Source organism: Lampris incognitus, chromosome 3 (genome assembly GCF_029633865.1).
Source record: "Lampris incognitus isolate fLamInc1 chromosome 3, fLamInc1.hap2, whole genome shotgun sequence".
NCBI classification, from domain to species: Eukaryota; Metazoa; Chordata; class Actinopteri; order Lampriformes; family Lampridae; genus Lampris; species Lampris incognitus.
In genome coordinates, this window is record NC_079213.1 from 9,458,984 (window position 1) to 9,472,689 (window position 13,706).

The 13,706-nt window shown below is 44.1% G+C and overlaps 2 protein-coding genes across 2 annotated transcripts; both read right to left on the reverse strand.

Annotated features, from left to right (window-relative positions):
- Positions 1-116: 116 nt before the first annotated feature.
- LOC130110060 (histone H2A-like) lies at positions 117-570 on the reverse strand. Its single transcript, XM_056277040.1, has one exon. The coding sequence runs from the start codon at positions 554-556 to the stop codon at positions 173-175; it is 384 nt and encodes a 127-aa protein (XP_056133015.1). The 5' UTR covers positions 557-570; the 3' UTR covers positions 117-172.
- Positions 571-1,668: 1,098 nt separating this feature from the next.
- On the reverse strand, positions 1,669-2,045 carry LOC130110073 (histone H2B 1/2-like). Its single transcript, XM_056277053.1, has one exon. The coding sequence runs from the start codon at positions 2,041-2,043 to the stop codon at positions 1,669-1,671; it is 375 nt and encodes a 124-aa protein (XP_056133028.1). The 5' UTR covers positions 2,044-2,045.
- Positions 2,046-13,706: the final 11,661 nt, after the last annotated feature.

The following is a 13,706-nucleotide window of genomic DNA, read 5'->3' on the forward strand; positions in this document are numbered from 1 at the left end:
GTCAGCGTTTTTCCCAGATTCCCTTGCAGTTGAATAAGAGAACAGTCACCAGTTTGTGATCTGCTGTGAAATGGTAGCAACATGGCATGGAAACAGGAGCACTGCTTTCTATCAGATTAGTGTGGCTCTTAAAAGAGCCTTTGTTGTGTTGGGCTGAAGGCTGTATGTGGATCTACTTCTTGGCGGGCTTGTCGGTCTTCTTGGGCAGCAGGACCGCCTGGATGTTGGGCAGCACGCCGCCCTGAGCGATGGTCACTCCGCCCAGCAGCTTGTTGAGCTCCTCGTCGTTGCGGACGGCCAGCTGCAGGTGACGGGGGATGATGCGGGTCTTCTTGTTGTCCCGGGCCGCGTTTCCAGCCAGCTCCAGAATCTCAGCGGTCAGATACTCCAACACAGCCGCCAGGTAGACCGGGGCTCCGGCACCGACACGCTCGGCATAGTTGCCCTTGCGGAGGAGTCTGTGAACACGGCCCACAGGAAACTGGAGCCCGGCACGGGAGGATCGGGTCTTGGCCTTGGCCCTCGCCTTTCCACCGGTCTTTCCTCTGCCGCTCATGTTTGATTCTCTTCGTTCAGTTAAATGCTGAAAGCTAAAGTCGCGACCAGTCAGCAGGCGGTATTTATACACGGAGCTACGCGAAAATAAAACACGGTCCGATCAGAGAAGAGTATTCAGCTGATGAAATTGGCGCGAGGTCTTCGCCAATGAGCTATAGAGAATCTGTTAAACGAGCGCTTAACGTTTAGACCAATCAGAGCTGGTGGTGTTATAACGTCACTGTAACAGATTCGGCCTCTCGACCGTCTTGGTATTTGTGCTTATATTATAAAATGTTCTCTTAATATACACTGTAAATTTACTCTGGCAAAAGTGCTTTGTTTTTGTTTAACATTATCATCATTATTGTTAATACTACAGTTCATTTTCTTTATTTACTTTTGTAATGACCATGTAAAGGTGTAAGGTTGTTTATAGTTGACTGGTCTGATGATATATATATATACACACACACACACACAACGTTCCTGTATCGTTTGTATTCTTGCTAACAAAAATAAGAATATCTTGGTATTTGTGGCATCTTTATAATATGCATGTTCTGTCTTCACAGCCTCGTTCAGATCAACACAGAAGCTGTGCACTTCTTCGAGACTGGCACCATGGATGCACACCAGTCGGTGGGCTGTGTCACCCTCTGGATGATGGCATTTCTCTCCATCTTCGGGAGCTCCTCCTTTACCTTCTTCAGCATAGGGAGAGAGGTAGGCGCCGTGCTGTGTGTGCAGCATATGGCTGAGCATTGTCTTTCAGCTGTATACTCACAGGTTGTCTTTAATGTCCCATGCTCACCACATGCCTGTAGGCGTCTTCTGTTGCGCACCGTTTCATCCATTGGGAGAAGGATGCTGAATATGAAGCTGCCAGTGAAGAGGAAGGCCAAAATGGCTTATGGATGTGATAAAAGAGGACATGCAGGTGGAAGAAGAATGCAGAGGACAGGAAGAGATGGAAACGGATGATCCGCTATGGCGACCCCTAACGGGAAGCAACCGAAAGTGCTACTTGACGTCACAGCACACGATAAAGTACCACTGATAACAGAACAGCTCTCTGGTGAGGTTGTGCGTGGCTCTTAAAAGAGCCGTTTGTTTGGGCCAATGGGCAGATCACTTGGAGCTGGTGTACTTGGTGACGGCCTTGGTGCCCTCAGACACGGCGTGCTTGGCCAGCTCCCCGGGGAGCAGCAGGCGGACGGCGGTCTGGATCTCCCTGGAGGTGATGGTGGAGCGCTTGTTGTAATGCGCCAGGCGAGAAGCCTCACCGGCGATGCGCTCGAAGATGTCGTTAACGAAAGAGTTCATGATGCCCATGGCCTTGGAGGAGATGCCGGTATCGGGGTGCACCTGCTTCAGGACCTTGTACACGTAGATGGCGTAGCTCTCCTTCCTGGTCTTTCTTCGCTTCTTTCCTCCCTTGCCGGCGGCTTTGGTCACGGCTTTCTTGGAGCCCTTTTTGGGCGCTGACTTGGCGGGTTCAGGCATGACGCTACCCTCGTAATTCTACAAGAGTAATGATGGCGGTTTCGCTCAGATACTGTATTTGTACACAATTGATGCAAATTTTACTGTGCTGGTCCTCGTGTAAGATTGGTCAAATACTGTCAGCTGACTGCGCATGCTCCGTGTCGCGTGACTCCTTGGACTAGAGCAGGGGTCAGGAACCTCTTTGACTGGGAGAACCATAAAAGCCAAATATTTCTAAATATATTTCATTGAGAGCCATATAGTATTTTTAACGTATAATAAATTAAATATGTCTTACTTTTAATGCGACTTCTGGTGCTGCATGGTTTTGCTGATGGCCTTGTAGTCTGGTTCATACGTGGTGAGGTTGAGCTTCATGCAGGCGTTGAGGCTTCCATCAGTTAAACGTGAGCGTAGGTTGGTCTTAATGTTCCTCATATGCGAGAATGACTGCTCACATGCATATGTAGAGCCAAACATGGTCAATACGGCAATACTCACACGCTGCATTGTGTGGTATGTCACAGGAAGCTCGTTCCAAGTTTTAAGAATCAGCTGGTCTTCAGGTTGAAGATTTTTCATTTCTGTCCACTTGTGTTCCCTCGCCAGCTCTGCTCGCTGTCGCGCAAGACTTTCCAACTCTCCATTGAGTGACTTGAACTTACTAATCCACATGTCTGATGCCTTCAGGTCAGCAACTTCCAGCTCAAAGTCTCCGATAGAGACCCCGGGGATGCATGTCAGGTCGATTTTGTCCACTGCACACTCATGTGGATGAGTGATGAACTTGAAAAGCCCAGTGCGCGCACGAAATTCTCCAAAACGTGCTTTGAATGACTGCAGGAGATTGGACGTAAAGCCAGCTAGCTGCTGGAGATCCAGATGTTGAGTGGAGTCACTTGCTAAGCATGCATCTCTAAATTGTTGCAGTCTTTCAAAGTGCAGAAGACGACCTGTTTCAATGTTCCTGAGAAAGACTTTCAGCTTGCTTTCAAATGCAAACACTGCTTGTTGAAGGGATGAGATTGTATTTCCAGTACCTTGCATTTTCACATTGAGCTGGTTCAGATGGCCAGTTATGTCCACGAGATAGTGAAACTGCAGGAGCCAGTCAGTGTTGTCTGGCTCAGGATGCTTGACGCCTTTCATTTCAAGAAAAGTCCGGATTTCATTCAGACAAGCTGCAAAACGGCTGAGCACCTTCCCCCTTGACAACCAACGCACGTTGCTGTGTAAAAGCAGACCGGGATAATGATTCCCAACGTCTTCTAACAGAGCTTTAAACTGGCGATCATTTAAAGCTCGGGCAACAATAAAGTTGACCACTCGAATGACCAGCGACATCACCTCACCAAGCTCCTGGCCGCACGTCTGAGCGCAAAGCGCCTCCTGGTGCAGGATGCCATGAAAACTTAGGATGGCGCTCTTTTCATGTTCACGGAGAAGCGCTACAAATCCTTTGTTCTTCCCCAACATACAGGGTGCGCCATCAGTACAGACAGAAATAAGTTTATCCATCGGTAGTTTTTTTTTCTTTAGCAAACTCCATGAAAGACGTGAATAAATCCTCTCCTCTTGTTGTCCCTTTCATTGGCAAAACAGCCAAGCTTTCCTCACGCAGTGTGTCACCTGCAGCATACCTGGCAATGATACTGCACTGAGATAGATGGCTAACGTCTGTTGACTCATCTAACGCGAGAGAAAAGTATGTCCCGGTGTTTATTTCCTTAATTTGTGTTACCTCGACTTGATTTGCCATCATGATGCTACGATCGTGCACAGTTCTTGCTGACAGGGGCATGTCTTTTATTCGTTTGATTAATCTTGTCTTTATTTGGGAAGTCATCAAACAGTTCATTGGCCACATCAAGCATGAATGTTTTGGCATACTCGCCATCTGTGAATGACTTTCCATTCCTTACTATTGCCAAAGCAGCCGCAAAGCTAGCGGAATTCCCGTCACCTTGCTTGGTCCACACACGTAGTTGCTGCTGACTCGTCTGCACTCTCCGCTGTAGCTCCTCGCATGCCCTTTTCCTGCTGTCCCCCGCTGGAGATTTCCGTGCAAATGAAGCATGGTGCGTATCGAAGTGCCGCTTTATATTTGACCGTTTTATCGTTGCATTTTATCATTGCATATTAGACATACCGCAGATCCTGCTCTCTCCACAAATGCAAATTCCTCTGTCCACGCAGCCTGGAATGCACGGTAACCATCGTCTTTTTTTTTCTTTTCGCCAGCTTTTCCGTTACAAGGGTTGAAGCGGATAAACTAGTTGGCTATCTGATAAAATTGATTTCTTCACCTTTACAATGACCCGGACATGCACGCGAGCCATTGGTTCCCGACCCGACCCACGGGTGACCCGTGACCCGTGAAATTTATCTTCAAAACTAATTTCTGTTTACTTTAAAATGACACAGTATTATTAAGAAATATCACAAGTATTTTAAAATCAGTTCCAAACTGATTTTTTTGAAAAAAAAAAATTTTCAACTCAAAATTGTCTGGGAGCCATATGCCTTCACCGGAAGAGCCATATATGGCTCGCGAGCCATAGGTTCCCGACCGCTGGATTAGATGTACCCTCAAAATGACAAATTAACAGCTGACATCAAGATGGAAGAGGTGATAGATGCAATAAATTCTTTGAAAAACAATAGAAGCCCGGGCAGCGATGGATACCCTGCAGAATGGTGCAAAGTGTTTAGGGAAGAGCTGGCACCGTTACTTCTGAGATCCTTCAATTGGACACTTCACAATAATAAGATACCACCATCATGGTCAGAGGCAATAATCACAGTCATTCCAAAACCGGGAAAGGATAAAGAATATTGTGGGAACTACAGACCTATTTCATTATTAAATGTAGATTATAAAATATATACGACAATTATCTCCAAAAGGTTAAACTCATTCATAGGTGATTTGATAGATGAAGCTCAAACAGGATTCATGAGAGAAAGAAAAACGCATGATAATATCAGAAGGACATTGCATATTGTTGATCAAGCGAGTAAGAGAAAACAAGCTACACTATTAGTAAGTTTAGATGCAGAAAAAGCATTCGATCGGGTGTCTTGGAATTTCTTGTATGCAGTATTGGAACGACTAGGGTTCAGCAATAAGTCAATACAGTGCATTAAAACATTATATCAACAACCTAATGCTCGGATTAAAATAAACGGGAGTTTAACGAACAAGTTCAGTTTGCAGAGGTCGACAAGACAAGGATGCTGTTTGTCTCCGACACTGTTCGCGTTATTCATTGAGCCTTTAGCGGAGGCCATTCGCCAAAATGAAGGAATTAATGGAGTGACAGTGAATGGCACTGTCCACAAGGTGGGGCTATTTGCTGATGATGTCATAGCCTATCTTGAGCAACCACATACATCACTCCCTCAACTAATGAAGCTACTAGAACTATATGGTCATTTATCTGGATATAAAATTAACATGTCAAAAACACAGGTGCTAGTTCTCAATTATACTCCAACCACAGAATTCAAGGGAAAATTTGACTTTAATTGAAATCTAAACAAAATCAAATATTTGGGAATTTACATTACCAAGGAATTGTCTAAATTACATAAAGCAAATTACGGCAAGATCAACGATGTGATGCAAAAGGATATTGATAGATGGTCCACTCTGCCACTTGACTTCAGCTCAAGAATTGAGACAGTTAGAATGAATATTCAACCAAGGCTTCTTTACCTATTCCAATCGTTGCCTGTAGAGGTGACTCAAGCTCAATTTGATATGTGGGATAGGACAATATCTAGATTTATTTGGGGAGGGAAGAAGCCCAGAGTAAGGTATGAAACTCTCCAACTCTCAAAGGAAAAGGGAGGTATGGGTTTACCAAATCTAAAATAATATTTCAAAGCTGCCCAGCTGAGATATGCTATTGACTGGTGTAGGCAAGATTACATGGCCAAGTGGAAAGTCATGGAAAGGGAATATGGTGGGTACCCTATCCAGAATATTTTAGGGGATAAAGAAGTATACAAGAAAACAAAAAACAATATGGATTCAGTCACATTATTTACACTGGAGTTATGGTTTAAATTGATTAAAATCAACAAATTACAAGATGAGATACAGTTATTGAGATGGGTAGCATATGATAGAGACTTTACTCCAGCGAGGCATGACACAGTTTTTAAACTGTGGGTTAACTGGGGAATCACAGCATGGTGCACTCTAGAGGAAAAGGGGGAGATGGAGAGTTTTCAGGGTATGAAAGACAAGTTTGATTTGGAGAATCATGACTTCTTTAGATATTTACAATTAAGGGATTATTACAACAAACGTATCAGGGGAGGACCCTCCATGGAGGTGAACAGTGTGATTCAAATTATAATCAACGCATATAAAGGGAGAAAATCTAGGACTATATCTGTACTATATCAAGCTCTCACAACTAATAAACACTCAACTACATATATAAAAGAAAAATGGAATTAGAATTTGGCACAGAAATTACAGAGGAGGACTGGCAGAATATGTGGAAAGTTCATCAATCCTCCACTAGTTCGCGGATATGGAGGGAATTCTCCTGGAAAAATCTGATACGTTTTTTTATTACACCAAAAATCAAAAATAGATACTCCAGCACCAAACTGTCATGCTGGAGGAAATGTGGAACAGAGGATGTAGACCACTCGCATATATTTTGGAAATGTAATAAGCTAGCGATGTTTTGGGAGATGGTTCATGATGTAATACAAAAGGTACTTGGATATGACTTCCCTAAGTGCTATATGACCCTCTATCTCTGTAATTTTAAAAACGACAATATAGGGCCAAGTGATAGATGTTTGGTTAAGATACTGCTGATTGCGGCTAAGAAGGCAATCACAAGAAAATGGTGCCAGGTGGACGCCCCCACACAAGGACAATGGATGGAAATAGTGGAGGACATTCATACGATGGAAAAACTGACTCATCGATTGAGACTTACAGTACCTCGGATGGAAGACCAGTGGAAGAATTGGACATGGTTTAAGGAGCAAACACGCGACAACATAATTCATGACAACACTTAAGACTGGAAAGTTAGACCCACAGGAAGCTCTTGTAGTTCATTTTTTTGTGTGTTTTTTTGTTTGTTTGTTTTGAGTTGCCCTGTTGGGCTTGTGTGCAAGTAAATGTAGATAATTCAATGTTTACTTCTGAATACGGATGCCATGTTTGTATTGACCTAAAAACTTCAATAAAAACTAAAGTGATAAAAAAAATGTTATGATACTACTGACTTATAAGCCTAACCTATATCCCCGTAGTTATTAACGCACCCCCGTCTCTCCCCCGGTCCGCCAGAACATTGTCAATATCGAACTGGTCCGCAGTGCAAAAAAAGTTGGTGACCCCTGATCTGCAGGGATGGCTCTCTGCTGGTGAGGTGGGTCTTTCTTTTTGTGGTGACATCCTTTCTGGCACTTCCTGCCTGGCTGATTTTGACCGTTGTGACTGGCATCTCTGCAGTGTTGGGCAGCAGTGGGCGGTTGGGCTCTTCTACCCTTGCAAAAGATGGCAGTGGGTGAGTTTTGCATTTAATTTCACTAGCTGTTCTGTTTGGTCTGCCACTCATCGGCCTGGGTAGTTTGAAGCTCCCAACCGAAGCTGCCGCCACCTGAGGAATCTGGGAGAGTCAAGTCAAGTCAGGTCAAGTCAATTTCATTTATATAGCCCAACATGACAAGTTACAAATTTGCCACAGTGGGCTTTACAGCAACACAACATCCTGTCCTTAGACCCCCGTATCGGATAAGGAACAACTCCCTAAAAAGAAGCCCTTTAACAGGGAGAAAAAATAGGAAGAAACCTTAGGGAGGGCAACAGAGGAGGGAGCTCTCTCCCAATATGGACAATGTGCAATGGATGTTGTGTTTACACAATTTACAGAATACAACACTGAAAGAGGATAACAGAATTAAGAGCCACGTTCCTACATGTGGCTGGAAAAGAAACAATTAAGTTATATAACACGCTTGACTTCGATGAAGACATAAATGACTATGATATATTGAAAGAGCTATTCCGCCAACATTGTGAGCCAAGGAAAAAGGTGACATATTTGAGGCACCTGTTCTTCACTCGAAAGCAAGGAAAATCAGAATCTGTTGATGCATATGTGACTGATTTAAAGAATACAGCGAAAGACTGTGAGTTTGAGTACCTTACCGACTCACTGATACGAGATAGAATCGTGTGTGGAATCACGGATGACCAAGTGAGAGGACGACTACTGAGAGAACTGGACCTCACGCTAATAAAAGCAATAGACATTTGCAGAGCCAGTGAGTTGAGTCGGAGTCGGCTAAAAAGTCTACATGAGGAGGTTGAAATTCCTGTTAATAAAGTCACCAAGAAAAAACAACGTGGCAAACAGAAAGACAGTGGTGCCACAGCACAGAGGGTAAAGATGAGAAATCAAGGAAACTGCACAAGATGCAGCTACAGGCATGAGCCAAATAAGTGTCCTGCCTATGGACAAGTGTGCAAAGCCTGCCACGGGAAACATCGTTATGCAAAAATGTGCAACTCACGCAAGCACACAAACAACCATAAGGTGCAGCATATAAACAAGGCAGAGGAAGATGATCAAGAATTCTTTATTGGCTCAATCCAAGCAGAAAAACAAGACCACTCAGTCTCACAAATCAATGCGGTGGATGCAAAGAAAGAAAAATGGCATGAAGATCTGATTGTCAACAAGAAAGTTTTGAAAGTCAGGCTGGATACTGGAGCTGATTGCAACGTCATTTCCATGAAAGACCTCAGAAAACTGAGATTGGATAAAAAAGGTGAGCGAATCTCACTCCAAGCTTGTTGCTTATGCAGGCCACCACATTCCAGCTAAAGGCAAAATCATGTTGACACGTCAGTACACAGATAAAAAGTATGATGTGGAGTTTGAGGTCATAAAGAACAATGCACCTGCAATTCTAGGAGGAGAAGCATGTGAAGAAATGGGGCTTGTCAAAAGACTGCATGCGCTTAAAACAGAGAGTGACATTCTAAGTGAATATGAGGATTTATTCACTGGATTAGGTTGCATACCGGGAGTATACCACATTGTGACAAATCCAGATGTCACTCCAGTAGTTCATGCTCCCAGGAAAGTGCCTGTTGCCCTAAAAGACAAAATTGAAATAGAGCTGAAAAGAATGGAAAACTTGGGTGTGATAACCAAACAGACAGAGCCTACAGATTGGGTGAATAGTATGGTGACTGTAACAAAACCTAACAAAGTTCGGATCTGCATCGACCCAAAGGACCTGAATACAGCCATCAAAAGAGAACATTATCCGCTGCGCACAATAGAAGAAGTGGTAGCTGAAATGCCAAATGCCAGATTCTTTTCAGTTGTAGATGCTAACCACGGATTTTGGCAAATCCAACTGGACGAAGAAAGCTCTCACCTGTGTACATTCAACACACCATTTGGGAGATACAGGTTTAAAAGACTTCCATTTGGTATATCGTCAGCACCTGAGGTGTTCCAGAGGTGCATAGCCAGACATCTAGAAGGGCTAGAGGGTGTAGTCAATGTAATAGATGACATCCTGGTCTGCGGAGAGAGCATAGAGCAGCATGCTCGTCGTTTGAGACAACTGCTGGACCGCCTGAGAAGCATCAATCTGAAACTGAACAAAAGTAAGTGTAAGATAAGGACGACAGAAATCAGTTACATCGGTCATGTGCTCAGTGAGAAAGGACTCAAGCCTGATCCTGAAAAGGTCAGAGCCATACAAAACATGCCTGCACCAGAGGACAAAGCCGCCCTCCAGAGGTTCACAGGGTTACTGCAATACCCCTCTAAATTCATCCCCAACCTCTCAGACTTGAGTGCTCCTCTAAGGAAGTTGGAAGGAAATGTGGAATGGCATTGGGGATCAGAGCAACAACAGAGTTTTGAAAAACTAAAAGCTCTCGTCAGCCAAGCACCAGTACTCAAGTACTATGATGTCCGCCAGCCAGTTACCTTATCTGTTGATGCAAGCTCTGAGGGTCTGGGAGCAGTGCTACTTCAAGATGGACAGCCAGTAGCATATGGCTCCAGGGCATTAACTGACTGTCAAAAACGATATGCACAGATCGAAAAAAAATTGCTTGCAATCGTGTTCGGCTGTGAAAAATTCCATCAGTATCTATGTGGAAGACATGTCCATGTAGAAAGTGATCACAAGCCACTGGAAGTGATATTCAAAACATCACTCCTCAGCGCGCCAGCCAGACTACAAAGAATGCTCATGAGACTACAAAAGTACAGTGTTGAGGTCAAGTACAAGCTAGGCAAGGAGATGCATATTGCTGATGCTCTAAGCAGAGTATTTCTAAAAGAGCACCATGAGAAACTCCTTGATGAAGAGCTGGAAGTCAACATTGTAAATCACCAACTCCCAGTATCAGAGGAAAAGTTGCAGGAGTTCAAAGAAGCAACAAAAGAGGATGCTGAGTTGATACTGGTTGCAAATGCAATTCAGAGAGGATGGCCAGATAAACAGAGACAGCTTCCAGACAAAATCAAACAGTATTGGACATTTAGGGAAGAGCTGTCATATGTAGATGGACTCATATTCAAGAACTCAAGGTTAGTAGTACCACACACATTGAGAAGTGAAATGCTCAGGAAAATCCACGAGTCACACATGGACATGGTTAAGTGCAAGGAGCGAGCCCGTGATGTACTGTACTGGCCGGGCATGGCCAAACAGATAGAAGAAGTCGTGGATCGGTGTGCTGTATGTAACACACACAAGAACAATAATCCCAGAGAGCCGCTTATGTCACATCCAGTGCCTGAGAGAGCATGGGCAAAGATAGGTGTGGATTTGTTTCACTTCAATGATGCAGAGTACTTACTGTGTGTGGATTACTTTTCAAAGTTTCCTGAGATCCTCAAACTGAATGGAACCACAAGCAAACACGTCATCATTGGGTTGAAGTCTATATTTGCAAGGCATGGTGTGCCAGATGAGTTATTATGCGACAATGGCAGACAGCTAGTGAGCCAAGAGATGGTGGACGTCAGTGCTGAGTGGGGTTTCAAACACACCACCTCAAGTCCCAACTTCCCGCAGTCAAATGGGCAAGTTGAGAGGGCAGTTCAGACAATAAAAAACCTGCTGAGAAAAGCACAGGACAGTGCTGGTGACTCGTACCTAGCACTGCTTGAATACAGGAACACGTCACTGGGTGGGGTTGGCCTCTCACCTGCTCAGATGCTCATGGGAAGAAGGCTCAAATCAAAGTTACCTGTGACAAAGACATTGTTGCAGCCAGCTGTCTATAAAAATGCCAGGAGCAACCTCATGTATAGACAACAAAGACAGAAACAATACTTTGACCACGGAACCAGGACACTGTCTGACCTCCAAGATGGTGAAAATGTGAGGATAGACAAGGCAACAAGTGGGAACCAGCCACTGTGGTACAGAAACCCATACAGCCGAGATCATACATTGTTAAAACCACAAGTGGAGAAATGTACAGGAGATATTGGAAACACCTGGTCAAAACAAGAGAGACTTCATTCCCAGGGACACCTGATGACATCACACCAGAGCACTCATATCATGTGGAGCAAGACACTCTGCCAAGTGCTGATCCACCCAGCCCTACTCCAGACTGTTCCACTGTACCGCATAGTCCAAGAGTAGTGACTGACAATACTGTATCCACAAACAGTCCTGTGAGAACAACACGCTGTAGAAGCCCTGTTAGAGTGCCAAGGCGTTATCTGGACTGAGTAGAGAAGAAAAAAAAAACTTGAGAAAAGGAGATGTAGTGTATTTGAATAAGAAGTGCATTACTCAGTGTGACTGCTTGGAGGCACTGTAACTTTGCTGTTGTGTTACTGTGTTTGTATTGAGACCACAGAATAAAAAACGTCGTTGACTGACTAGACATGGCTTCCACCACATATATTACAGTTAATATCCTCTTGTATTATTTCCCATGATTTTACTTATTTACTTGTAATACCTCCTATCGCCAATAGAGCGACCGCTTATGTAGGTCACCTTTCCTATGTTGCATCAGTCTGGAGTTGATCAGCAAAGCAGATTTCTGTAGAGGACTTCATTCCAGACATCGACAAAGATTTAAGATAAATATAACCCTTTAACTTCGAGTTTGTTTCATAAAACCTGTTGTATTAACACAGGAGAAGTGCCCGACTGTGAACAGTCCACCCTTTATTGTTTTCTTTCTGAGTTTAATCGAGCGAAAGCTCCGGTGAGTTACATTTGTTCCTCATGTCACGAGTCACGCTAGCTAAAATATTGGGTGCTTCATGTATTGCTAGCTCATCAAACGGCAGCGCCGTTACTGTTTTCTTTTACTGATTTCGCGATATACATTTCATATTCATGATAGTAAAGTTCATATTTCATATAGATATTTAAAAACCAATCAGAGACCAAGTTATATATTTGATATGAGTCTCTTGAATGATGTTTAGCTCATGATGCTGATAGCTAAGCTGTAGCTATGTAACGTTAGTGAACGAGTCATTTGATTCATTTGAGCATTCGGTTCATGTGTGTTCATGTGAGGTAACGTGAGTTGATGCTGAATTGATTTATAATTGATATAGAAGTTATACTGTACAGTCGAGGTTTAGATAAGACTCCTAACTGAACCCCTGCTATATGCAGGGGTTTTTTTTTGTGGACTTGAAAAGTGTTGAACGGCGAGCCAGGACCCCCGAGCCCGAGCGCCCTTGCTCGAGTCTGCATGCTCTCTTCAGACAGCAAGTTCTCAACTGTGCATGCTGCACGCGCCAGGAGCAGTACCATCATTCGCGCCAGGCTGCAACAACGTGCAGGATCCAGCTAAGCAAACTTGAGCTCTTTTCCAAAATCACACTACCCGGGTAGATGGGACATTTATTGACTTTTATTTTATTTTCAAGGTTGCAACCGATTTAGTCATATGAATTATAATGTGTACTGTATATACTATGTTTGATATGGTTGACCTTATTGAGAAGGGATTTGAATATTGATCATATTGATAATAAAAGACCGGCATTTAATACTTTTTTTTCTAAAACCTCGTCAGTGTGCCTTTTATACTCATAGAGTCAACCTAGAGTCTTAAACCCTTTACTAGACTGTTTAACCGCTTGAGTCCTGATAATAATTACTTGGTTAGATATCTTGGCCCAAATAGAACTTGTTACACTAGTTAATGAAATCAGCTGGTTTAGTAGCATGGTTGAAGCAAATGCACGGTTTGACATTTTCTTTCTGGACCTGGTTTTTCTACCTCTGGTTAACAGACTGACAAATGGTTAACTTGTTCAGTAAATGCATTTGTCCGCTGGTTTATTTTAAGACTTTCAAGCACAGTAGTAAGTAACGATCAAGCATGGACATAATGTTGTCGGTGGTGGGAGTTGGACAGCTGCTCGGGGAGCAGGCTCGGAGGCTGCGGGGCAGCAGGCTTTGGAGGCTGCGGGTCACCCGCTAGGGGACTTCGTAGGCAGCCTTTCGGGGAGCAGGCTTCGGAGGCGGCGGGGAAGCAATTTGGGGTCTTCGTAGGCAGCGGGACAGCCGCTGAAGGAGCAGGAGGGGCGGTGGGGCAGCTGCCTGGGGAGCAGGCTTCGGAGGCGGTGGGGCAACTGCTCGGTTAGCAGAATTGGAGGCGGCCAGGCAGCGGCTCG

What these genes read in the sequence shown, in the direction of transcription:
- LOC130110060 (XM_056277040.1), bottom strand. Translation starts at nt 556, where the DNA reads ATGAGCGGCAGAGGAAAGACCGGTGGAAAGGCGAGGGCCAAGGCCAAG.
- LOC130110073 (XM_056277053.1), bottom strand. Translation starts at nt 2,043, where the DNA reads ATGCCTGAACCCGCCAAGTCAGCGCCCAAAAAGGGCTCCAAGAAAGCC.